Below are 26,655 nucleotides of genomic sequence, written 5' to 3' on the forward strand. Positions count from 1 at the left end.
CAATGGTCTTTATTAACTTGCCCTTTGATTGTCCAAGGGACTTCTAACGGACCTGCAGGACTAATTGTGGCTGTATTAAGCAGAGAGTACAATAAAGAACATCAGAGGGTCCTGGACGTAAAAGCTGCAAATTCACCACATTGTAGTGATATGACTTACAGATATAAAACAAAAAAAACAGCCAAACATTGATTAGTATGGGGTAGCACAGTCTCACATTTAGCTTTGGGTTGTAATATTGAAGTTTTTAATTTACTATAACTGAACTATGCCTGAACACCCTACCCAGCTGGGTTGTGGGCAGGAATGCTCTTAAATTTCCTATTAACTGGGGCTTCCCTGGTGGCGCAGTGGTTGAGAGTCCGCCTGCCGATGCAGGGGACACAGGTTCGTGCCCCGGTCCGGGAAGATCCCACAGGCCGCGGAGCGGCTGGGCCCGTGAGCCATGGCCGCTGAGCCTGCGTGTCCGGAGCCTGTGCTCCGCAACGGGAGAGGCCACAACAGTGAGAGGCCCACGTACCGCAAAAAAAAAAAAAAAAAAAAAATTTCCTATTAACTGTATTTTTGTGTCTTCCATGAAAGTTCAACTCCCAGTTCCTGCTTTTTGCCTGGGATGGCGTCTAGGTGCCTGCGGAGAGCCTCAGCAGTCCTGAGCGCCAGAACAGGGGCTGCTCTTTGTCACAGGATGCCCTGCTCTTCGAAATGGCACCTGTCTAGTGCCTGACCCTGCTGCCCTTCCCATGGGTTTTAGCATAGTTTCCAATTGCTGCTATAACAAGTTATCACAGACTTGGTGGCTTAAAAGAACGCTTTATTCTCTCATAGTTCTGGAAGGTATAAATCCTCTATCAAGGTATCATCACCTCCTGCTGAAGTTTCCAGGAAATACTTCCTTGACTCTTCCTAGCTTCTGGTGGCTCCTGGCAGTCCTTGGCATTCCCTGGATTGTAGCTGCATCATTCTCATTTCTACCTCCATCTTCACATGGCCATCTTCCCTCTGTATGTCTCTCTGTGTCTTCATGTGGCCTTCTCATTAGGATGAGAAGTCAGTCATTGGGTTTAGGGCCCACGCTAATCCAGCAAGATCTCATCTAAACTAATGACATCTGCAAAGACCCCGTTTCCTAATAAGAAAGGTCACATTCTGAGGGTCCAGGTGGACATGAATTTGGGGAGATACTAGTCAACACAGTATACCATTCAACACGCAAAGGTACTGGGGCTGCAAGTTCAGGCCATGTTTAGAGCCAGGTGCTTGAGGACGTGGAGTGTTGTGTTGAGGATGCTGAGGTTTGCTCTCTACCCACAGAGGAGGCATCAAGTGCTCTATGCAGGAGAGTCTCATGGTCAGAGTTTCATGAAGGATTGCTTTGGTCACAGTGTGTAAAATAAATTGGAGCAGGGAGGGCTAAGGAGGAAAGAAAACCAGTGTTACCATTGGATAATCAACTGATATGTAATACAATCTTGAGTCAGGATAGATGGTATAGGAAGAAGAGGAAGGGACAAGTGGGAGACGTATCATAAATTCAGAGTTAACCAGACTTGGCAATTAATATGTGGTGGGTGGGAGGAAGCAGTGAAGAAAGGGAAGTGTGTAGGGGGCTGAACAATAGGGGTGGTCCCTTAACATCGTTGAGTGGTTGCCAAATGAGAGATAGTATTGCCCATAGGGCTGGGGTTAAAGAGAAAGGCAAGGCTTGAGGATCCCACAGTGGTGGACCCCAGTGACATTATGAGTGGTTAGGGAGTTGGAAGTAGGCTCTTTCAGTTGGGATTACTTCCATGAAAAGTATTCTACGTTTGTGTAAGAGGATTCCATGGCATAGGCCTCACCTGCTTTTGCTTTTGTTTTTTTTTAAATTTTTTTTAAACAAACCCAATTTTTATTTTATTTATTTATTTATTTACTTTTGGCTGCATTGGGTCTTTGTTGCTGTGCGCGGGCTTTCTCTAGTTGTGGCGAGCGGGGGCTACTCTTCGTTGTGGTGCGTGGGCTTCTCATTGCGGTGGCTTGTCTTGTTGTGGAGCACGGGCTCTAGGAGCGCGGGCTTCAGTAGCTGTGGCTCACTGGCTCTAGAGCGCAAGTTCAGTAGCTGTGGTGCACGGGCTTAGTTGCTCCGCGGCATGTGGGATCTTCCCAGACCAGGGCTCGAACCCGTGTCCCTTGCATTGGCAGGCGGATTCTTAACCACTGCACCACCAGGGAAGTCCTGCTTTTGTTTTTTTTAATATTCCTTACCTACATCAGGTTCTTTGTCTGGATAATGTATCTTTAATTTTAATAGATATTGCCAGGTTACTTTCCTAAAAGGCTGTAACAATTCACTTTTTTACTGGCCTTGTATGAGAGTTCCCTTTCCTCCTTATTCCCACGATTAGTAGGTATTTCACTCTTTAATTTTTGCTATTTGAAAATATGACTTCTTTAAATGGCTGCAAAACATTCCGCCATATCAACATACCGTAAAATACTTAAACATTTTCCTATTTTTGGACATTAGATTGTTTCCCATTTTTTGTTGTAATGAAATTAATAACCCAGAAATGGGCATTTTTATACATAAATCTTTGTCCATCCAATGATACTTACAATGAAACTTATAATTTGAAAGAGGATGACATAGGTATAGTTTCCTCAGGCTCTTGCTTTGTTGTTTTTCTTCCTGTGTGCCTTTCTTTCTTTTCACTGATAATATTTTAGGTGGACTGAGAGAGTTATAAGAAAAGGAAAGGGTTAAAACAAATAGATTTTTAATTTTCTTTGAATTCTATTAGTATATGCTATTCCTTATTCACTAGCAAAGTCATCTGGAATTGTATTAAGCTACTATTAATTCCCTAATTTTACTATATGCATAGATGAAGTTTCTCATTTTATGGAGGGAAGAACAAATGCATTCTAGTATCCTAGCACTGTCTGTAACCTACAAAAGCAGCTTAACTTTTTATTTTCTTAGACATCGAACTTCTGAAAAGCATCAAACTTTTCTTGCCATGATGATGAAAACAAAAGATGAGATTTAAATCTTGATACCATGAATGGTACATATTATAATATATGACTGGAAAATAAACAGCCTTTTCTATATTCTTCTCCCTTAAATTTTAGCTATTAGAGTCAGAATGCTTGGATTGCAGAATTCTCACTTGAGCAAGGTTTTTATATAACATTATTCATATTCTTGGCCTTGGATGCCAATTAAGTCTCTCAAGTCTAAAATTGCTTTGTTTGCTTTTTAAAGAAATCTGCCCACCTTACAGACCTACAAGTTAACTAACCAGCCTGCTTTCTTTTCCCCCCAGAGGACTTTGCTCTGTTGGTTTTCTGCCAGCTCTTCCTTTCAAACTGAAATAGTTCAGTTTCTCTGTTTCTAGAACATAGAATTCATTACTCCTGGATTTTTGCCAACAATGTCCCTCTCATGTTTTTAAAACTAAGATGAATGTTACAGAGTGACCTAGTGGGCTCGACCCATGATTAGAAGTCAGTCAGTGATATATTAGATGTCTGCATGGATGTTCTGTTCTGGGTAGTGGGGCTGCTAGGGGAATGGGCCTCGGGGAGGGTGGGGAGGGCATTCAGGGCGAAGCCTCGGGACTGGAGGGGAGAAATATGTGTGAGAGATTAGGTAAGATTTGGCTGATGTGAGGCAAGACTCAGATTCTTCCCCCGCCCTCAGGGCCCTGGTGAGTCTCTACCATAGAAAGGGCATAGTCATTAATTCCTTTCGGCCATTTAGATGGAAAACAGAAAGCCAGGTGACAGAGAATATTTATAAAGGGCTCTAAGAAGAACCACTCCATTTTTTTTTTTTTTTTTAAATTTTTCAGTTCTCCTTTTCTCTTCCTACCTCTGCAACCCTCCTTAGCCTCTTGTTTCTACTCGTAGTGAAAAGGTGGGCCTTCCTGCCACAGAGCGGAAGTCTTAGGAATGTATACATCTGCACCACCTTAGGCCAGGTGAATTTTTCATTCATGTGGCTCTGCTGAATAACACAGGGAGATTTCTTTACCTTTTAGGTTACTTTCTAAGAATATGTTAGTGTTTAAATTCTTTTCCAGTTGGCTATGTATTTTAAAATTAAGCTTTTCGTGTTTAGATAATTGTAGATTCACATACAGTTATAAGAAATAATGCTGGGACATCCTGTGTGCCCTTTATCCAGTATCCCAAATAGTCACATTTTGTAAAACTATAGTTCAATATTATTGTAGGATACATTCATGTATATCAATATCATTGGCATCGATACAATCAAGATATATAACATTTCCATCACCAAGGATCCCTCATGTTGCCCTTTTACAGTCACATACACTTCAGTGCTTCCCTAACCCCCTCATTATCCCTTGGTAATCACTAATCTATTCTCCATTTCTATAATTTTGTCATTTCAAGAATGTTATGTAAATTGAATCATACAGTATATAACCTTTCGGGATCAGCTTTCTAAACTCAGCATAAATTCTTGGAGATGTGTGTATGTATCAATAGTTTTTTTTAACTGCTGAGTAATATTTCATGGTATGGATGTAGTGCAGTTTGTTTACTGTTCACTCATTGAAAGACATCTGGGTTGTTTCCAGTTCTTGGCTACTATGAGTAAAGCCGCTATGAACATTTGTATACAGGCTTTCATGTGAACATAAGTTTTCATTTCTCTAGGCTAAATGCCCAAGAGTGCAATTGCTGGGCCTTGTGGTAGTTGCATGTTTAGTCTTATAAGAAACTGCCAAACAGTTTTCCAGAGTGGCTGGACCATTTTACATTCCCACAAGCAATGTATGAGCAATCCAGTTTCTCCACATCCTTGCCAGCATTTGGTGTTGCCACTATTTTTTTTTTTTTTTTTTTTTTTTTTTTTTTAGCTATTCTGATAGTAGTGTAGTGATATCTCATTGTAGTTTAAATCTGCATTATTTTCCTGATGGCTAATGATGTTGAACATTTTTTCATGTCCTTATTTGCCATCTGTATTTCCTCTTTGGGAAATGTGTTCATGGTTTTTGCCCATTTTCTAACTGAATTGTTTGATTTTTAAAAATTGTTGAGTTTTGAGTGTTCTCCATATAGTCTAGATACTAGTCCTTTGTTGAATATGTGGTTTGCAAATATTTTCTCCCAGTCTGTAGACTGATTTTTCATCCTCTTAACAGAGTATTTTGGAGAAAAAAATTTTAATTTTGAGAGACCCAATCTACTAAGTTTTCCTTTTATGGATTCTGCTGTTGGTGTCAAGTGTAAGAACTCTTTGTCTACCCCTAGATCCTGAAGATTTCTCCTATATATTTTTCTCAAGGCTTTATAATTTTACATTTAAGTCCATGCCACATATATTTTTTTTTTTTTTTTGATTTTTTTGTGGTACGCGGGCCTCTCACTGTTGTGGCCTCTCCCGTTGCAGAGCACAGGCTCCGGACGTGCAGGCTCAGCGGCCATGGCTCATGGGCCCAGCCGCTCTGCGGCATGTGGGATCTTGCCGGACCGGGGCACGAACCCGTGTCCCCGGCATCAGCAGGCGGACTCTCAACCACTGCGCCACCAGGGAAGCCCTCATGCCACATATTTTAAAGTAAGTTTTTAGTTCTCTGCTGTCTGAAATAAGCCTTAGCATGTGGAATCCTTTTTGCCCTCATTTTCTTTCTCAAGCATCTACTGAGTGCCAACTGACTCAAGTCACTGATACAATTCCTGACTGGGTACATGATCCTGACTTTGTAATGAGTTAGCTGAGTGATGTCCTTAAAAGCATGAACTATGCAGGTAGACTGTTTGGGTTCAAATCCTGGTGCTGCCTCTCAAAAGCTTTATGATCTTTGGCAAATTACTTAATCGCTCTGAACATCAGTTTTTCACGTCAGTCAGATCTGGGTAAAAATAATAATACCTACTTCTCAGGTTTGCTGTGAGAAGGAAATGACATATTAGGTATAAAATGCTTAGTGCAGTGCCTGGCATGTGCACAGAAAACATTCAATAATTGTTAGTTGCTCCCCTTCCTGCTCCCTGTGCAGATTCTCTAGGCACCCTCCCCAACTCAGTCTTCCCCACAGCTTCCAATTCTTTCTTTCTACCTCTCCTGGTCTTAATCATTATATTTCTTTTATGAAACCTGTTTAACCTATTTTAGCATTTAATAGAATTTCCTATCTCCAAATTATTGTGGTATTTATATTTGTGGTCAGGTTACCTTTATTGTTTCATGTACGTATTATATATCTTTCCAAATATGTACCTCTTTGAGGGCATGTTCCTAGCCCTCCATAGAGTCTAGCTCTATGCTGGGTAACTGTCAAACACTCAGCAAGTCCCCAATACAATGGTAGTGGTGAATCTAAATCACAACGTGTTTGGGACTTCCCTGGTGGTCCAGTGGTTAAGACTCCATGCTCCCAATGCAGGGGGCATGGGTTTGATCCCTGGTCTTGGGGACCAAGATCCTGCATGCTAGTGCAATGTGGCCAAAAAAATAAATAAATGACAACGTGTTTCATTGAAAGCAATTTGGCAAAATTATTCCAAAGTCTTAAAATCTTTGACCTAGTAATTTACTTTTTCAAAATCTATCCTAAGAATGGTCAAATAGTTAAACAAAAATTTATGCATAGGAATATTTCTTACAGCCTTATTTGTAAAAGTATGGCTTAGAGAAAAACATAAATGTGTAACAATAAAGAATCAGGAATCATGCAAATTCCATTTATATGGTGGATTATTACACTGTCAATAAAATTCCATTTTCCTAACCATGGATTATAGAACTATAAGGATATTCACTAAAGCACTCTATATTAGTAAAAGCATAGAAATAACCTAAACCCCCAACTATAGGGATAAGTTAAATAAAATATTGTCAGAAAACAGAAATACAGTATGATCCCATTTGTCTAAAAAATGTATGTCTATTTAGATACACATAAGTATACAAAAGACAGGAAAAATATACTCCAAAATTTTAGCGGTAATTGTCTTTGAGTAATAGCCTTTTGGTGATTTTAATTTTGGCTTCTCTAAAATATAGTATTTAATACTTTTAGTATAAGAAAATAAGAATAAAAGTTATCTGTTTTTTAAATGGTGTTTTGGAGACTATTTAATTACACAAATATATTGATCATTCATCCATTGCATTAAAAACATTTATTAACTGCCTACCAACAGTTAGACCTAGTTCTAGAAACATAACAGAGAGAACAATTGACAAAGTCCTTGAATCACAGTCTAGTGAGGGGTACAAAAAATTACAACAGTGAGGGAATATATTGATAATACTGAGTGTCATAGAAGCCTAGAAAAAGGTGGGGTTAGGGAGGTAGGATAAGCCTGTTTGGTAGAACTTGAGTGCATTAGAGCCAAAAGAAGGGGTGTAGATAGGGAAGAATGATCCAAGTTTACGGTTATGCGTTTTCAAAGGTTCTGAATGGATACTGCTGAAGAAATGTGAAAAGCCATGGAGCAGGGGGAGGGTTTGGAAGGGGAACTAGCAAAAGTAAGTAGCTGTGTTGATCACACTTTCTATCCTTAAGAGTAAACACAGAAAAAATGGCAATTAATGGTGTTAAATGAGAATGCTAAGATCGTATTTTTGCTTTAAAAGATCACACTGACCATTGAGTAGGGAATGAATTAGAGGAGGACGGGATTGGAGGGGGAGAGACAAGTTAGATGGTGGTTTAAGTCACTGAGAAGATGGTAGTGGCTGTAGGGATGGAGAGATGAAGCCTGATGTAGATGTGACCTGGTGATAGATTGGATTGGTGGTGGTGGTGATGATGGTGGAGGAGATGTCAAAGGAAAAGCAAGAGTCAAGGATGATGTTTTGACTCCTGGGTTTGCAAATTGTGGATGGTGGTACCACTAACTGAGATATGGAACACATGAGGAAGCACAAAGTGGGAGGGAAAATGAGTTCACTTTGGCTATACCGAGTTTGGACTGCCTGTGGGTAGTCCAATGGGGTGTTCAGAAAGTTATTGGAGATACAAGTATAGGTGTATGTTTTGGGGGGCAGTCATGAGAGTAGATGAGAACACCAAGAGATACATGTAGAATGAGAAGAGAATAGGGCTTAGGACAGAACCCTAAGGAAAACCAACATTTAAGAGACTGAAAGTGAAAAAGCAAATTGACTCAAAGCTCGTCTGGGACAGAAATTTTTTGTGTGATGTAATTTACAACTCCTTCTGGGAAGCAATTAGCATTCCTGATAAAGTGCGTGAACAGTTTTCTGACAGACTTTAATAAGACTGAGAACTCCTTCTGGGAAGCTAGGGTTACCCATCGAGCTGATTGACTAGCCTAATAATCTTTAACCAGATGTTCTTTTTTTTTTGTATCCATTTATAAACATGGCTGGTGAACCATTCCTTTTTTCTTATAAAATGTCTCAACCAAAATTACTCCTGCAGTTGAATTTTCTAAAAAACCTCTCATTTACTCAGAAACAATTTGTCTGAGGCATTGCTGTAACAAAAGAGAAAGAGGAGCTTGCAAGAGAATTAGAAGAGGCCAGAGAGATAGGAGACCAGAAGAGTGTTGATGTTATGTGAAAGAAGGCTTTCACCAGGTGAAAATATTTCAAGAAACAGGGCATGAACAGACAACAGTGTTAAATGTGAGTGAAAGGTCAAGTAAAACAAGGATGAGAAATTGCCCCTGAGTTTAGCAGTAAGAATGTCAATGGTGATCTTGGCAAGGGCAGTTTCTCTGGGGTGATTGGGGGGCATAAGTCAGATTTCAGTAGGCTTGAGTGAGTACAGACCATTCTTTCAAAAAGTGTGACTACAAAGGGGAAGGCAGGGGAAGGGAGATTTGAGGCTGTTTCATTGTAGAGGGAGGCAGAAGTATATTAAATATGTTTAGGAAGGAGTCAGTAGCCGGAGAAGTAGAAGGTACCTGAAAGAGAAGGGCTAATCTTGAGTCAGAGACCAGAAAAAGGTGAAGCCAGGTCTGCGGAGACTGAGCCCAGGTGAAGGGAAGGTCACATGCCTCCCATTGTGATAGAAAAGGGGGAGGGTGAGCCTGCAGGGAAGACCTTTGGCAAGTTTGGTGGTAGAAGGTCAGAGGCATTCCTCTCCAGTGGCTTCTGTTACATCTGTGATGTAGAAGGTTAGGAGCTCTGCTGAAAATGCCTAGGTAAGTGGCAGGATGGCAGACTGAGGACAGGGAGAGAGTTCTGAGCAAGATCCCAATAAGAGGGCTTCCTTCCCTGGTGGCGCAGTGGTTGGGAGTCCGCCTGCCGATGCAGGGGACACGGGTTTGTGTCCCGGTCCGGGAAGATCCCACATGCCGCGGAGCGGCTGGGCCCGTGAGCCATGACCGCTGAGCCTGCGCGTCTGGAGCCTGTGATCCGCAACAGGAGAGGCCACAACAGTGAGAGGCCCGTGTACCGCAAAAAAAAAAAAAAGATCCCAATAAGAATGGGAGATTGAACTGTCTGGGGAAATAGTGAGTGATTTCAGGACGTGGTGGAGGATAATGAAAACTTCGTGGAAACAACCAGCACAGGTCTGTGATTTTTTTCCTATGGTGCTTTGAAGTCCTGATAAATTTAGGCATGAGGACAAGTAAACTGGACTGTCGTTGACGAAACCACTGAACCTTTGCAGCTCCCTCTGGCCATCCTTTAAATATGACTCCTTAGTTTGGAGCCTAGACTCTGTTTTCTTCTTACTTTATAGACACTTCCAGTTGATCTCATCCACTCCCATGGCCTCAGTTAACCTCTCTATGCTGATGAATCCTTAACCAATGTTTGCAACCCAGCCTTCCTCTAGAGCAGCAGACTCTCAACCCCATCTGCCTTGCGGGCATCTTCAGTTGTCTCCTGAAGCTGAACTCATCATATTTCCACTCTCGCATTTCCTTTCCTCAGCAATTTCCTTCCTTTCCTTTGCTCCGGGAGCCAGGGGTTTGTCGTTTTCACCACGCAAGCCTCTCAGCGCTTAGTGAATGTCTGGTGGAATTTCAAATGAAGAATCCACTCAGTTCTCTAAGCCAGAGACCTGGGAGTCATCTTTTAACCCAACTTCTTCACCTCTAACATCCAATCCATCACACACAAGTCGTGTCCACAACTAAACGTGCCTCATGGCAGGAAAAAGAAAAAAGTAAATTATCAAACAATTTTAACGAAGAAACTTAAGTGTTGGCGTTAACTCCTTTTCTTTGCTTCCTTAAAATTGGAACTAAACCAGTGTGTGTGGGGTGCCTTCCTCCCTGCTTTCTCTCCCCCTCTGCACTCTGCAGCCTTAGAGAAAGTGGGAGCGAGTTTTTCATTTGCTAATGATTTGGGCTCAGGTTATAATGGACCATTAAGGTGTTTTGTGGAAGAAAAGAGGAAAATGGAGCTTTCCGGTGAGGGATAAAAAGACTGTGGAGGGGCACCCCGCGACTCGAGGGAGGAGGGGCCTGGGATCTGACCCAGACTTTTCCGAGAAGGGGGGCCGAGAAGGACCCTGCGAGGGGCCCGAGTTCTCCTGACCGTGGCCGGCTCTTTGTCCGCCCCCGCTTTGCGTGCAGGGACAGGGCTTGGACAGCTCAACCTGTTCACTGCCCAACAGGACCTTCCTTGGGTTGCCCAGACGTTGTTCCCTCCCGGGACGCCACAGGGACCCCGTAAGCCCCAGTAACATCCCTTGGGCACCTAGATGGCTGGGGGAAGCTCTCGCAGCCCAGCCCGGAGCAGGCGCTGAACGGGGCGCGCTAGAGACCTCCGGAGGACTGGGACAGCGTTAAGCATGCCTCCATCACAGGCTGCTTTGCGTACTTGTCTCCCTTCCGTGCGTGATCAATGGCTGTCCTCCACGCCTCCGTCTCTCACCTGGTAACTGCAGAAAGCCTCCTGCCTCGTGTCACCTTCACCATCCGTTCCTCACACAGAAGCTAGAGGTTTTGTTTAAAAACAAAACCCCAAACAACACCCCACTAGACCCCCATCCTCACCCCAACCCCAATCTGGCTAACACCTGTAATCTTTCAGGTGTATATGCTTCCCCCGCATCCTGTAGTTAATTGTCATCACCTGTTTATGTTTTTAACTACTCTATGGGCAGAGAATAGACGTATTTGCCTCTTTACTTGCAACCTTGTCTCCCGTGCTTCGAATGTGGTGGATGGAAGCAAGATCTACTCAGGTGGTTCTCAAACTTGAGCGTGAATCCGAATTACCTGGAGGGCTCGTTAAAACACACATTGCTGGATCCCCCTTTCCAATTCAGTAGGTCTGGGGTGGGGACGGAAATAATGGATCTCTGACAGGTTCTCAGGACCAGTTGCTGCTGCTGGTTGGAGATCACATTTTGAGTTACCACCGCTCTGCATCTAGTTAGAGAAGACTGGAGGAGTAGATTGGAGTGACTTTTCAGATAAGAAGAAAAGTGGGTGGGAAACAAGCTTTGGAAGTCTTGGAGGTATGGCTAAAATAGAGATATTTGAATTCAATATTAAATTTGGCAAAACTTCCCAATAGTTGACAAGTTTGAGGGAGTAACTATGAGAATACATGGTTGAAGTGGCCTGTAAATGAAGTTATGATATGCAGGCTGGCAAAGACCTGGGAAAAAGTTACTTTAAAAAGTAAAATACTGAAATGATAAAGATGAAAGAAGTGAAAAGGAAGATTGTAAAATGAAATATGTACCATCATTCCAATTTTATTAAAAATGCCTAGGAAAAAACCTGAAAAGATATGGCAATGTTTATAATAGTTATCCCGATGGGTGAGTTTTATCACCTTTCTCCGCCTTTCTAAATTTCAAAAATTCTCTCCATCATCTTGTTTTCCCTTCATGACTGAGAAAAGCTTCTCCTGTTTTGAACCTCCTCAGTCTTGGGTATTTCCATCTGGCTGAATTAAATTATTTCCTCTTCTGTCCCTCTGTCAGACTTATTTCTCTTTGACATCTTAAACTGTGCCAGAAGTATGAAAATCAACAAAATTAAAATAATCAAATCAAAGACAAGCAAAAGAAAACAAAGAAAAGGAAGGAAAGAACCTCAAGAAGAGAAATAATTTAGTCAGTCCTGACACCAGCAAGAAAGTATCTTGGTCATTGGCCTTCCGATCATTCTATATATTGGAAGGTTGTAACCACCCGCCTGGAGGTTGTAACCACCTGCCTGCCAGGCTGTTCATGACTGGTGACCTCATCGACTGGTCAGTCAGGGAGCTCTATTCCTAATCTCTTACCCATCACCTCCTGTTTCTTCTCATGGGGTCAGGCATGTGCTGAGGATCGTTCCCAACTTTACTCCTCCTGTACAGAGTTCTACCTACTTATCCCTCTTTGAATTAGATCCCCTCCCAGCCAAATAATATCACTCAAAAACGTTATTCTTTTCTGTAATTTATTTATTAAAATTATTAAAATAAAAAACTGCTTGACAACTTAAGCTCTCTCAATAACAAGGTTTATTTGGGGCATAAATTCAAAGTTCCAAACAGTTAAAGTACATATAAACTTTTAGAACACAACCTGTTTTATCCATGAGAGCACTTGTGCAATAAATATTGTGTATACATTATTTGTCGTAACATATACCAGTTGGCAATGGTATTTGCCAGGAAGAATTTCTTGTGCATTTCTTTAAAGGAATGAGATACGCAGGACTTTGGCATATGTATCTACTTCGTTTCAAAGATGAACAATTCTGAGTTTTGTGTCTAGGCCTTGTAATTCTTTACGTACAGAGTAGAAACAAATGAAATAACTAAGTAAACATTTAGAGGCTTAATCATGTATGGTTTCAAAATCAGGAATATGAATATACAAATTTTTTCTATAAAAATCTATAATTATGGAAGAAAATAATTAAACTGTATGCCTACAGCAAAATGAAAGGGATGTATAAAATTTTAATTATCACCATGCACACTGATCAGACCAGGAAAGACTAGAATCTTGATATTTCAACTACACTGACTACTCTGTACCTATTTTCTTGAATGTCCTTTTATCTCTGATAATAAAGTGTGAATTAACAGGACCATTCTAGAGACCAGGAAATGGTGATCGTGAATGATTTGGTAAATTAAGACAATAAGTGACAGAGTAGAACCAGAAACTCATTTTCCTAATTACCAGCTTAGTACTTCTTATTCTAGACTGTATTAAATGTGCTGCCACAGGGCAAACCATGTCATTGCGGGTCCCATTTTAGAAATAGGTTGTCTACAAGTTTCCTTTGTGGTCAGGCAAAAGACACCTATTTAAAAAATGTCAATGGCTGATCATTAACGACAAAATGTTTTTACACGTTGTTTATTGATTCAAGTTGTCCTCCATTTCTACAAATAATCATTACCTTCTAAGTTTGGTAAGAACAATCAGAAAATTACTGAGAAAAGGGATGTTGGATATCATCTTGTCTATCATCTCAGTGGGGAAACTAAGATCCAAAGAAATTTTTCAGAGTTATAGTGTGAGTTGATGGGAGTCTCCAGACTTTTAGTCCAGGGCTATTTATGGCACATGGCACTACCTCAGCAGATCAGTATTCTGAAACAGTGTGGCGTAACTGAGAGGATGTTTCTGGGACCATCAGTCTTGATCAACGTTATCAGTGTTGGGAGTTTGTGCGCCATTTTACCTCTTTATTTTTCTCATCCATTTATTCAGTACCCTTTCATTTTGTTGCCTGATGTTTTGGGAGTGGGGATAGTCAGAAAAAAATAAGTTAAAAGCTAAGTGGCAAATGTGATTTAATTTATTTTTACTTTTATTTTTTTTGCAGGGGAATGAGTGAAGTAAGGTTGGCTGGAATGTAGAAAAGTTGCTATTTTCAATGGAGAGAAGGCCAAGAAAGAGAGATGGGAGGGATGGCCCTCCTACTGCCAGGGCCTCTGCTGGGCACTTTTATGGAGTTATCTCATTCCCCTTAACACCCCTTTAGGTATAGGGCCTGTTAACCTCATTTTATTACTCATGAAGAAATTGAGGATCAGAGCAGTTTTGTAATTTACCCAACAGTCACACAGCTGATAACCTGTAGTCAGATTCAATGCAGGGTCTATATGGCTGCGAAGTAGAGTATGTGAAAGGTGAACCAATGAAAATAACAGTAATTGCAGTGCAATATTAATAACAGTAATAGTGATAGCATAGTGCTTTACATATGTGCTCTTTGAACGGGATTAAGTGAGCCCATGAACAGGACTGATAGGGTGTCTTTGTACTCTTCATTAGTGAAGCAGGCAAGGGAGAAAGAGGACATATACTTAAGATTTCCTTTGGTAAACTTTGCTTTCTGAAAAATATTTGGAAGGCTCAATTAGTTTTGTTTTGCCACGTTTATCAGCTTATTATGTTCTTGATGTGGGTGGATGGGTTGGTGTGTGATTGTGTGAAATCAAACCTGATATATTCAGAACAATTCTCCCAGTGGATAAATATGCCTTTGGGTTTGATATTGAATTTTGTAATTAGCGATCTCTGTTCCTGTTTACTGAATGGGATTTTTAATCTGTATCCAGGTCTTTTCCCTTGTGAAGCTGAATGCCATATATACTCATTTCTTTTGGGGACCCACAAAAGACGTATGTTAAACTCCAATGAAAAAGTAAGTTATACCCCTAAATTAATCTCTGGTAACTAATTTTATATTAGTCTGCAGTTCCAGTTTTAGAATTAAGCCCAATTCTCATATTTGCAAGGCGATTTCCAGTTCTGTGACACTGTGTAACATAAAGGTGGTGTCAATTTATAAATAATTACTGTCTCCTAATGAATTAGTGATCATTTACAACTATCATTTCGATACAAACTTAAAGAGGGGTTCCGGCTCCAAAACTGGATTTTCTGTATTTAAAAATGTCATTCTAATTCAGAACTCCCCAAAACTGTTACTACAAAGAACTATGCCATTCAGCCTAAAAATAAAACCTCTCACCCAAACTACACTCCTTAATAGCCACATTTTAATCTACATAATTTTAAACTAAGTTGAAAGAATCCATTTCTAGTGCAGTGATGTCAGACAAGAGTTGGAACTGGGACAGTGTGAAAGGGATAATTTAAAAGCCCACCCCCCTGCTTGGAGACACCTCAAGAATTTCTAGGCTCACAAGGGAGATGAAGGAAGAGATTTTAAAAGCTGAAGAGTGCTGCTCTTGGCAAGCCCCTGCGGACACAGGCCGAGCCGGCTGCGGCGAGGGCCGCGAAGAGTTAACAAGGGACCGAGCCCCCCTCGCCTCGGGCTCTCCGCGCGCTCCCCCCGCCCTCCTGTCCCCACCCTCTCGTTTTGGCAAGGGATTAAAGTGCTCCCCCCTGTGGCAGCAGTGACCCAGAAATGAGTTTGATTCACACAGTCCTTCCTCCATAACCAGCCAAACGCCCGTCCGAGAGTGCCTCCCTGCGCGAGCGCCGGGTGTGTGCGCGCGGGCGAGAGCAGGGGCCCGCCCGGCTCCCCGCCCGCCAGTCAGTCCGCCCGCCCGCCGCGGCCCGAACTCATGCGGCGCGGAGCGAGCGGCGAGGAGCCCAGCGCCGCGGCCGAAGCCCTCCGCAGCAGGTACGCGCGCGGGCCGCGGGGGGCGCGCGGGGAGGGTGCGCCGGGCCAGAGTCCGCGCGTGTCCGCGTGTGGGTCTGTGTGCGCGTCCCGTTCCGGCGGCGGCGGCGGCGGCGGCGGCGGCGGCGGCGGCGGCGGCGGCGGCAGGACGAGCAGAGAGGCTCAGCCATATTTGATGGTTTTGTTGCTTTGCTTGGGAGTTCTCGGGAGTAATTTAATGCCGAAGGTCGCTGCCTAGTGGAAATAATATAGTACGTCATTAATATGGCGCCAAAAGATTGGGTTCTCGATATGTAGCGAGGAGGGAGGGCACGCAGCCGCCGAGTGCAGCGTTACTATCCCACCAGTAACTTGGGCATTGCCGGGGCGGGGGCCAGAGGAGGAGGAGAGGAGGATGATTTTTGGATCCTGAGAATTGATCTATGTTGGATCAGTAAGTTTTATTATGATTATTTTTCAATTTTGGGGAACTGAAGACTTAGAGCTTTTTCTTCTTTTGGGTTTGTGAAGAACATGCGGTTTTCAGGCCAATCATCAATTAAAACGCGTTCAGAAGCAGAAGCCCAGTTTAGTTGGCTTTAGTTTATTAGAATTTTTTAAAAAGCCGAAGTGCATTAGGTTGCATGAAAGTGGAAAGCATAGTAGCAACTTGGTAGACAGATGGCAATGGCAGAACACAGGTCCGTGTACATATATGAATCCAGAGTGTGTGTGACCGTGGTGGTGATGGTGGTGGTGCGGGGGGAAGGGACGACGACTGTATTTGTCCAAACATAGGTGTGTGTGTATAGGTACATCTGTGTAGGGTGGCCGCAGCCTTAGCTCTTGTCACCGCGTCACCACATGTCCAAAATATTCATTGCATCAATTCAAGGGCAGTGAGGGAGGGGTGGTGGTGGGGTGGAGGGACAGTTTAGAAATTAGATTCTTCCAAATTGGGTTTCCAATGATCAGACCTTTTACTTACAGCGAGACTGCCTGTGAAGTGTAAAACCCTTTATCGGTGAAATTAGGAAGGAGTTGCACTGGTAGAGCAAACTACCGATTAACCATGAACTTAAAACGGATTGCAACTTGCAACCTTTGGCACCATCTGCAAATTGTGGAGGTGGTATCGCTAGGTCTTCGCTGCCTGAAATGAACGTGCAGTGTGCACCCCGGGACTGCAAGTTGCAAAGCCCTTCAGTGCACGTGTCTTGTGCCTGCGAGTGTGTATTTGTGAGTTGGGGGCTGTTGTTCGATAGCTAGCAGGCTTTCCGGGTTGTTGGAGCTGGCTTGCAAATGCGGGAGAGGGATGGAATGTGGAATGTTGACCGGGGAACCGAATCCTGTCGGAACGGTCCCATTTGCTGGAGAAATTCGATCCCTTCCACCTCCTTCCCGCTCCCCCCGCCCGCCTGCGGGCTGGAGGCGGGGCCGAGGACGCGGCTGCTGCTCAAAGTGGTGGAGCGCGGCGGCGGGAGGCAGGTGCACGGCACCCGCCAGTGGGGGTGCCTCAACTTCCGCGGGCGTTTAAATAGCAGCCTCTCTCCCCTCCCACCGGTAATAGGTGACCTGGCGGCCGAGGGCGGCGGGGGGAAGGGGACGGGGGATACCCGGGAGCGAGCTTCCGCGGCACGTGGGCAGGTGCTGGGTGGCCCTGGGGCCAACTTTTGTGGCCCGCCTTTGGCGTTGGAGAAGAGGTGGCTCCATGTGGAAATGGGGGCGGGCGGCGGCTGAGGCGCTGCTTTCTCGGCCGCGGCTGGAGCGTCACCTAACGGTCCCAGCAGAGCTGCCGGGCCCGGGGTGGGGGGCTTCGGGGGCGGGGACGCCCGGCCCACCGCGCCCGCGCCGCGGGAACCCCGCACAAAGCCCGAGGCGCGGGGGCGGCCACCGTGCTCCCGCCTGGGGAACTGCCCGAAGCCCGTCGCCGTCCCCGCGCTGATTCCGGCGGGCGGCCGCAGGCGTTTGTTTGTTGGTTCCGCGCCGCCTTCCTCGTCGGATGGCTTCCTGTGACAGAGGTGATACACAGTTTCCAGAACTGTCTGGGGGCGGGAGCGGGCGCCGAGCCCTCTCCTAGCTGCTCGCGGCCGCCGCAGCTCCCGCTCCCGTCTCACAACCGTTTCTTGCCGGCGCGCCCGCCCCAGCCCGAAGGTGCCGCCCGGGAGGGACTCGGGGAGGGTGACGGCGCGGCCGTTTCCAGCGGCGCAAGTGGCTTCTACACGCGAGGGAGCGTTTGATTTGCAACTGGGGCCGAGCGGATTGGTGCAGCTGGCGGCGGCGGGGCGGGAGGAGCAGCGGCGGCGGCGGCGGCGGGGGGTGGCCACTTTCAAATGGAGAGGGCGGCGGCGGGGACGCCGCTGCGGAGGGAGCGGGGCTTGGTTGCGCCACGAGAAGGTGTCATCACTGCACCGGGGCTAATTCCGGCGGAGGTGCCGGGAGTTACTTTCCCCTCCTCCCGCGCTGTTGTTTCTGTCGCCTTGGGAGGAGGAGGAGGAGAGAGAGAGAGGGAGGGGGCAGCGTCGCCACGCGAAGCCGCGGCCTTGCGCACACCCCGGCGGGCCGCGGGAGCCGCGCGGTGCGTTCTCCGGTGCGGGGCGGCGGCTCAGTTCTCCCCTCCCCGGGATCCCCCTCCCCCTTCCTGGGGTCCTCAGCTTTCTCTCTGCGCAGCCCACCCGCACTCTCCCCCCTTCCACACGGGTTCCGCATCCACGGGTCTTTCGCCCCGGGTGCTCCCTGCCCTGTCGTACACCCTCGCCCCGGCTTCCGCACCCTGGTCTCCCCCTCCCCGGCGCGCGGGGGCGGCCGTAGTCCCGGCACCCGGTGAATGCAGCGTGCAAACAAAAAAGCGGGCGATTTAAACGTGCCTTCGAAACCCGTTAGGAATGCGTCGTCACCCGGAGACCGTTTAAAAGCAGCTTGGGCTGGTTTTCTAGTAACGAGGAGGGAGGCGCCCACCTCGCTTCGGCGGCGAAGGTCTGCCGCCCTCTGTTTACCACAGCCGAGGGGGAATTTAAATTTTCTTTTTGTAAAGTGATAGCTGCAGTTGAATGACTTGAGACGGCTACATTTTTAGGAAATTGCGAGAGAATCTGAAGTTTCCATTAATGGCAATGCTTAGGGGCTTCTTTCCCAAAGGTTTTTATTAGGGAACTATTTTTCCTTTTTAGAAAACCCGCTGCGAAAGGCTAGCTCTCTAGTTACCTACGTGGCTCGAGGCTAATATCTTTCGAAGTTAATGAACTAGTTTTAAGATCCAGAGAAATTATTTCCCTGAAAGCTGATTTAGACAGTGATCCACCAATGGTTGGAGATTACTTTAGTAAGTGGTATTTGACCAAATCACAGCTAATCAAGATTTAATCGCTTTTAGGTGGAGGAAGGAAGCGTTCGGTGTAACTGGACCTTACTTCCACAGACAACACTGTTGATACAATAATGTGTGGTAGTAGAGTGGGCAACACACACTGGAGAGCTAACAGGATGTTCTGTGTGTGACACTCTAGCAGATACCTGGAACTGAGAATTCTTAGTGTCCTTTTGTCCCAAAGGTTTCAGTCTCATCTAATGTCACTTTTAACTCAGATGACTTTCGGATTGTTTGGTTATTTTGCTTTCTTCCTTAACTTTGTGTATTTTTATATGTGTATTTGATGACTTGGCATTTTCAGCTACGTAAGTGTTACACATCTCCTTTCCTCCTTACACCAGCCAGAGATAAAGGCAGTAGAACTTGAACTTGATTCCATCTTAAGGTCATAGGCTGCTTTTCAAGAAGAAAAGTTGAGTGGGTTGTCACAGATTTTTAGCTTTTGACAAGGGTAGGTATATGTTCATTTAGAAAGAAAAAGATCACCCCCCCGCCCAAGTTCCTCCTCCATCACTTGACAGGTTTTCAGCCTATAAATTAGTATTTTAGTTTTATATTTCTTACGGAGGTTGAAAGAGTAGCTATAAAGGGAAAATAGTGAGAAATGATGAGTGTGCTGGAGAGACCAGGGAGAGAAACTTTTCTGGAATTTAAGGAAGTGTTGTATTTTAGAAATGAACAATTGCTTAGCCCAGACACTTTGGGGAGAAGGATTAACTAAAAACAGAAACAAAATTTGGAGGACTTGGTGAGAATACAAGCAGATCTCCATGTGTTTCACCTTCATAAATACTGATTTTGGACTTCAAGGAGCCCTTAGTGGCTTAAAGTATTATTACAGAAGTGGTGTTACGTGTACATTGTTGAAAATTAGAGAAGCAACTATAAAAACACATTCCTACCACCTAGAAATCAGCATTGTATCGTTTTCCAGATAATTGTGTATATGTTTGTATGTATGTTTTAATCGGAATGAGTCATACTGGCTCTACAGTTGTGTAGGGAGTTTTTGCTTTTTGGTGCCCCCCCCCCCCGTTAGCAGGCTTGTCTCTTATTGGGAGATATTCAGATTTCCTCACTCGGCCCTGAAATATAACACAGCAGCTTTGTCTAAAACGCTGTCCAGTCAGAGACCATTTATTACATCTGGTTATTTCCCGTAAGTAGGTTTTAGTCTGTGTAGTAACTTTGACAGAACCTCTGGCATTGAGGAGGCATGCCTTTGGAATCAATCATGACTGGATTTGAAAGAGTTGGAATTAAACTAGCATTTTATTGTAATTTGGAAGTCTTCAATTTGGAGATTATTTGTTTGAAAACTACTTTAAAGACATTTGCGTGATGTTTTTATCCACAGACTTGCTGGAAAAAGAGTTATCACCTGTTTGTGTTCCAGTACTGAGGTGGTTAGAACAGCAAACATCAAGATATACCCTGAGAAAACCATAATTCAAAAAGAGTCACGTACCAAAATGTTCATTGCAGCTCTATTTACAATAGCCAGGACACGGAAGCAACCTAAATGTCCATCGACAGATGAATGGATAAAGATGTGGCACATATATACATTGGAATATTACTCAGCCATAAAAAGAAGCGAAATTGAGCTATTTGTAATGAGGTGGGTAGACCTAGAGTCTGTCATACAGAGTGAAGTAAGTCAGAAAGAGAAAAACAAATACTGTATGCTAACACATATATATGGAATTTAAGAAAAAAAATGTCATGAAGAACCTAGGGGTAAGACAGGAATAAAGACACAGACCTACTAGAGAATGGACTTGAGGATATGGGGAGGGGGAAGGGTAAGCTGTGACAAAGCGAGAGAGAGGCATGGACATATATATACTACCAAACGTAAAATAGATAGCTAGTGGGAAGCAGCTGCATAGCACAGGGAGATCAGCTTGGTGCTTTGTGACTACCTAGAGGGGTGGGATAGGGAGGGTGGGAGGGAGGGAGACGCAAGAGGGAAGAGATATGGGAACATGTATATGTATAACTGATTCACTTTGTTATAAAGCAGAAACTAACACACCATTGTAAAGCAATTATACTCCAATAAAGATGTTAAAAAAAAAGACATCAGGCACTGACCAAATACAAGTCAGGAGTTGAGGAGGAGACGTAAGAATGTCATGGTTCTGTTTGCTTTCCTTCCTTTCTGTTGGGGAAGCTCTTTCCTCATTTAGTGATGCGGGGCATCTGTTACAGTCTTAATGGTCTGTCAGAATTTGCATTATAAACCCAGTTTTCCCACATGGTTAATAACAGTAAGACATCCTCTGGAGGAAAATATGACATCTTAGCCAATATCTTGCTTTTTATTTGGATTGGAATTAAAAATTGTTCAAACAGTGGGAGTTATACCGGTTAAATTTTTTCCTCCCCTCCTTGTGCAAGCCTGTGATAGCTAGAACTGTCACCATGTTTAACGATACCTTAAAAAAAGAATTTATTTTTTTCAAATGAAGGCTGGCTTTGCTTGGAATTGTTAGTTTCTTAGGTGGTGTCAGAAGCCTGGTAGGAACCTTAATTGGGAAAGTTTTAGTTCCTGAGACAGTAAGTTGTTTCCTTGAACGTTTTAGTGTTCAGTCTATTTTGTCTCTTTTCAAGACCTGGCAGCACTTTATTTGGTTATGAATTAAAATTTGGACAGTTAATATGTTTATTATTTGTAGTATATAATATTTCAAAAAGTTGAGACTTAATTGAAACAGAGTCTTGCCATTTGCCTGGTGTACTTATACGACAATATTGTTCTGTGATTGTGAGGGGTATATATTTTGATGTTTTCACGGTTGGTGGGCTCTGATGGAATAAGTTAACTCTGCATTCCTAACAAATGGAAGAGTGGCCTTGGAGGGCCTTTTTACCTTTGAGTTGGAAGTGGCATCTTGTCTTTAAGTTTAGCTAGGGTTAACTGTCATGGAGCAGAGAGAAAATCTAGTCTAAGAGGATATTATTGATCCTGACTCCGGCCATGTTATTGTGGCCTGGCCTTATCTAGCCTAGACCTTGAATGATTATTAAGGATGTCTTCCTCACCTGAAAGCAACAAAAATAGATTGCCAGAAATGGAATGGAAAGCCTGGTCTCTGGGGAAGAGACTGGGTATTTCCACTTTTGAGTCCTTTATTAACTCTAGAGCAGTGGTGTATTACGTGTGTCTAACAAATGTTCAAGTACCAAGCTTTTGATGAATATTCTAAAACACGTCAGATATTAACTTTTTGCTTTTGGTTCTTCAGGTAGAGTTAAGACATAATAAGGTGACTGAGGACAGTTGAAGTAAGTTCATTTTTAAAACTTCAGGTTCTTTTGGGCTTATTTGCTGAAGGAATTAATCCACAGTTTTCTCTTGGTTTGAAAGCTCTTCCAATTGGCAGTAATATATACTTTTTAATATTGAGCATTTAATGTTTGCACAGGAGGTTTTAATTTGAAAATGCATGACAGCTGCTAAGACAGTTTCTAAGCAGTTAAGTGAAGGTTTCATGGCTGAGGGTCCAAACTGAAGAATAAAAGAGCATTTTTTTTTTCTTTTACTCCTTACTCCAGGGTAAGTAAGCAGCAAGCATTGGCAAGGTTAACAAGTTGCTGGAGTTTGAGCTACCTGGTTCGCATTTGTTTAGCACAAAGTACACATAACATGGTTTAAGGTTTTTCTTAATGACTCATGGTCATTTTTATAAGCATCAGTTATTTCAGTGTTGAAATAAAATGATGCACTTAAAGATGTGTAGGCTGAGTTCTGGTGGCTTGTAACTTTTTTAAGGTCAAGGACACTTGAGTTCCAAAACCTGTGGAATCTCTCCCACAGAAAAAGTGAGTTGCACCGAAATTTGCATGTCATTTCAGGGTTTGGATGAATACCTTTAAGTGCGTGCTGGGATTTCAGTTTAGCATTTAAATTCTGGTGACTTCTTTTTTTGATTTCTCTCTGATCCTTTTACATCCCTGTTAACCATGTATTGTAGTTAAAATGCCTGTCTAGAACAGTCATTTTTCTGCTTATTGGTCACTGGCTTGAAAATCAGATAAGCATGTTAGAAGTTTTTATAACTTAGTGTACACTGGCCCCAAGTAGGAGCCTCAGGGGTTTTCCTTTGAGAAAAATTCATGGGTTTCTTGGCCTTTATTTAAGTTGTTTAGAGCACCACCACCACCACCCCGCCCCTCCCTCTCACCCCCTTACTGCCAGTCTATTGATTTATAGCAGGAATCAGTAAACTTTTTTAGTAAAGGGCCAGATAGCAAATATTTTAGGCTCTGTGGGCCTGACGTCTCTATTACAGCTGTTCAATTCTGCCATTGTTGCGAAAGCAATCGGTGGACAAGAGGTAAATGAATGAACGTGGTGTCTCCCAATAAAACTTTATTTACAGACAGTGAAGTTTGAATTTGGTATAATTTTCAGGTGTTCTGAAATGTTCTTTTGATGCCCTCTCCCCAAACCATTTAAATATGTAAAAAACATTCTTAGCTCAGGGGCTGGACAAAAACAGGCTATGGATCCCTGATTTATAGTCATGCAGCCTTACTATACTATATGTACTTATAGTATATACCTGTAGTATAGTATAGTGATAACAGCATCACCTAGTCACCAGATTGTCTCTGCTGGGGCTGAATTCCCTTTCTGATAGGAATCTGAAATAGCAAGTTGAAATCAGAAGTTTGTTTGATAAATATGAAGGGAGTTGGCTAGTCTGAGGGCTGTGGCTCTTAACTTTTTGATTCCTAGATCCCCTTTGAGGATAGGATGTGTAATACAGGACCCTGTGTACCTAGGAAAGCACAGCTAGGGAGTCACACCCTCCAAGGGGACCAGGCCAAGAAGGGTATACATTTATAACCTGGGGATATACATTATAACCTGGGGATATATCCGGAGGGAGATACATCCAGAGGAAGATAACCTCTCTCCGAGTAGGGTGCGTGTGTCACCGATCAGAAGTTAATGCCAGCTGCTCAGAGGACTCCTACCCCTGTGATAGTGTCCAGGGAACTACTGGTACACTCTCTTTCCGGCTCTACCTTTTGTAGGCTCCACCAGGCAAAATGGCATTTGCAACCATGTTCACATCAGCTTCCAGGAAACCGTGTTTTCAAGTTCCAAGTTAACAGACTGTTACTTAGTACATTTTAGTTGTCGGCTCCCTGGTAACATGTAGTCCATGGCCTTAATCTTTGAGATGACCTCTTTCTAAATCGCAGGAGGTGTCCAGGAGCGGGAAGCCTGTGGTTCAGGCGCTGGGAGGAGGGTGGATGGCACAGGAGGGCCACCCATCTCGGGAACTGGTCTTTGGTTCAGCCACTGGCTTCACCCTAGACCTACCTACCTGTGTGTCCCCGCTCACGCTGCTTAACCTCGCCAGCGTTTATTTATGTACTTGTCTTTTTAAAGTCGGGCCAGGTAAATGATCTCTAAAATGTTTTCTAGTGCCGCAATTATGATTTTATGGGTTTCTTTGGGGAGGGTTTCCTGTAGACACAATCCATGAAAAGGGTGAGACTCTTCAGCTTTTGCCTCAGAGAATAATACTTTCCAGACCTTGTTGGTAGGCTTTGAGACTGTCTTATGTTTCCATGACCATAATAACGAAACTTGTACAATTGTGATGAAATGTTTGTTTTCATACGTAATTCAGATGATGTGTAAATGCAGTTTTAAGTGTGCCGTCTTGGTCTCCTAATGTACAACACTGGGAGTCTGAGTTTTTTTTTAAAACAGTACTTTAAAAATTTTTGGTGACTTAACATTGTTAGTGGTAACTGATAGTTTCTGACAACCGGCTATAATCAGGGAACAAAGTTCCTCAAAACAGCTGCATTTCAATCTGTGCACAGTGTAATTGTCATTAACTGGTTGAGTCTGGTTTCTGCAGAAGCTGCTTTGTATATCCTGTATAAGAACATCTGGTTTGAGCATTTAAAAATCTTTTAAAATTACGCTTTATCACTTGGCATTTATTGGCTTATTCTTCCAAGGGTAGAATAAGGGGTTGTAGACTCCTTTCCATCCTTATCCTTACCTTGATTCATTCAGAATTATCTCCTGCTAGCTAAGTTACACTTAGTTTTTTCTAAAGTGTTATTCTTCAGTGAAGTTTTAGAGTCTGATCTGAAGATGTGCTTGTGTGTGTGTTATAAATTAGAATTTGGTTCAGAGATCCCAAGAATCTATTCTGAAGAGTTTGGTCTTAGTTTTTTCTGGTAAATTGTCAAAAGAAAAGTGTGAAAAGAGGACCTATAGGGCAAATAGGCTTTGTTTTTCATTTGAATTCTGACTAATAGCAATGTGTTAAGGAGGATTCTGAAGTCATGCCTGGGTTTGCGGTGGGGGTGGGGGAGGGGGGGTGGAGAGTGACCTAATTTATTAACCATGCCTGCCTGCAATGGGTAGAGGAAATGGTGTGTTTGGTAACCATCTCTGGAATGTAGCTTTTTTTTTTTTTTTTTACTTTTTTTTCCGAAATAGTACTGCTCTTAAAGTGAATAGGAAGTTGAGTATTTATTCTTTAAAGGTAGTTTAAACCCTAGTTTTCCTGTCTGGCTTAGTTTTTCTAATTGCATATGTTTTTAGTGACCTGCTACTGGTGCTGGATATTCTTATGTTTTGAAACCTTTACTTTTGAAGTAAATAGTGAATGAGTGATAGTAGCATTTTACGGCACTATCCTGTTACCTTTTCTATTTCTTCGTCCTGTGCTATTTTATCAGGTATTTTGAAACAAGACAAGCCTTTGATACCCCATCTCGGGAAGGAGGTGGAATGTATATAGTTTATTGATGGTTGCTCATTTTAGGCCGGTGCCTGCCAGGGGCCAAGAAGTTGTGTTCCCAGCGTCTTCTATAATGTGAGGAGCAGGGAAGAAAGGTTTGGGGTTTTAAATCTTTACTATTATAAATAGCGTAGTACAGGATCATGGTAAAAAATTAACAACATGTAAAAGGTCATAAAGGGAGGTAAAAGTTCCCAACCTATTCTGTTTGCAACACTTCAGTCACATTTCTCAGAGATAAACACTATTAACCTTAATGTTCTTCCAGAAATTTTCCCTGAGTATGCAAGCATTTGGTGTATATATTCTCTTCTCTCCTCTTTTATATGTAAATGGACTGATATTTCATTCCCCGCCCCCCCCGCCCACAGTTTGCTGGTGTTTCTTGATATGTCTTTGGGATCTTCCATATCTGAGCATATAGATCTAACAGGAAGGAATTTGGGGTAGATGGAAATAGGGATAGAAGCTCAGGATTGGAGGCCAACATGCTTGATTGCTTTTATTGTTTGGGGTGAATTCATTTACTCTCATGTAAAGAGAAGTTAAAAAAGATACAAATACAAGTGATTGGAGTGTTTTGTCATAACTGCTCTTTAGGTACTGACTCTAATTGAGTCATCAATTACAGAGACCTGGGAAGGGTTTAATAGATTGTTCTAGGACTCATAAGCAGAGATTGGATTATTTATAAATTGCCAAATGGGAGCTGCCTAATTCATTCAGAACCACTCTTACTTATAAATTCCTTAAAATCTTGAAAAATTGTTTTATTAACTTTTAAAGTCTGAGTTTAAAAATAATTTATAAAGAATTTATGGTGAGCTAATGTGTTGTAGCACTTGGACTTTATTAGTAACATTCATAGGAGTAAATTTTGCAGTTAAGGTTATCTGGTCAGTTCTTAAAATCTTTTCTTTTGGGAGAGGTGGTTGATTATTGCTAATATAAACTCTTTTCTGCTGAATATTTTCAAGTATGATGTCTTTGCAAAGGCTCTATAATAGC

At 43.1% G+C, this 26,655-nt stretch overlaps 1 protein-coding gene across 9 annotated transcripts in view; it reads left to right on the plus strand.

The window, feature by feature from the left end:
- The window catches only part of JADE1 (jade family PHD finger 1), a 193,632-nt gene that overhangs the window by 120,834 nt on the left and 46,143 nt on the right, over nt 1-26,655 (plus strand). The window contains exon 1 of one of the 9 annotated variants that reach the window (XM_060012976.1): nt 15,410-15,513. The exons of 1 other annotated variant lie outside the window; for it this stretch is intronic. Coding sequence is in view for 2 of the 8 variants with exons in the window: in XM_060012973.1 (XP_059868956.1) it covers nt 16,792-17,059 (268 nt within the window). In the remaining 6 variants the exon portion in view is untranslated. Of the gene's footprint in view, nt 1-15,409; nt 15,514-15,742; nt 15,762-15,924; nt 15,944-16,709; nt 16,729-16,771; nt 17,060-17,410; nt 17,511-19,257; nt 20,481-26,655 lie in introns of those variants that run through there. 7 more of the 9 variants (XM_060012984.1, XM_060012983.1, XM_060012985.1 and 4 more) reach the window with 7 other exon arrangements.

The sequence above is a fragment of the Delphinus delphis genome, chromosome 5 (assembly GCF_949987515.2).
Source record: "Delphinus delphis chromosome 5, mDelDel1.2, whole genome shotgun sequence".
NCBI lineage: Eukaryota > Metazoa > Chordata > Mammalia > Artiodactyla > Delphinidae > Delphinus > Delphinus delphis.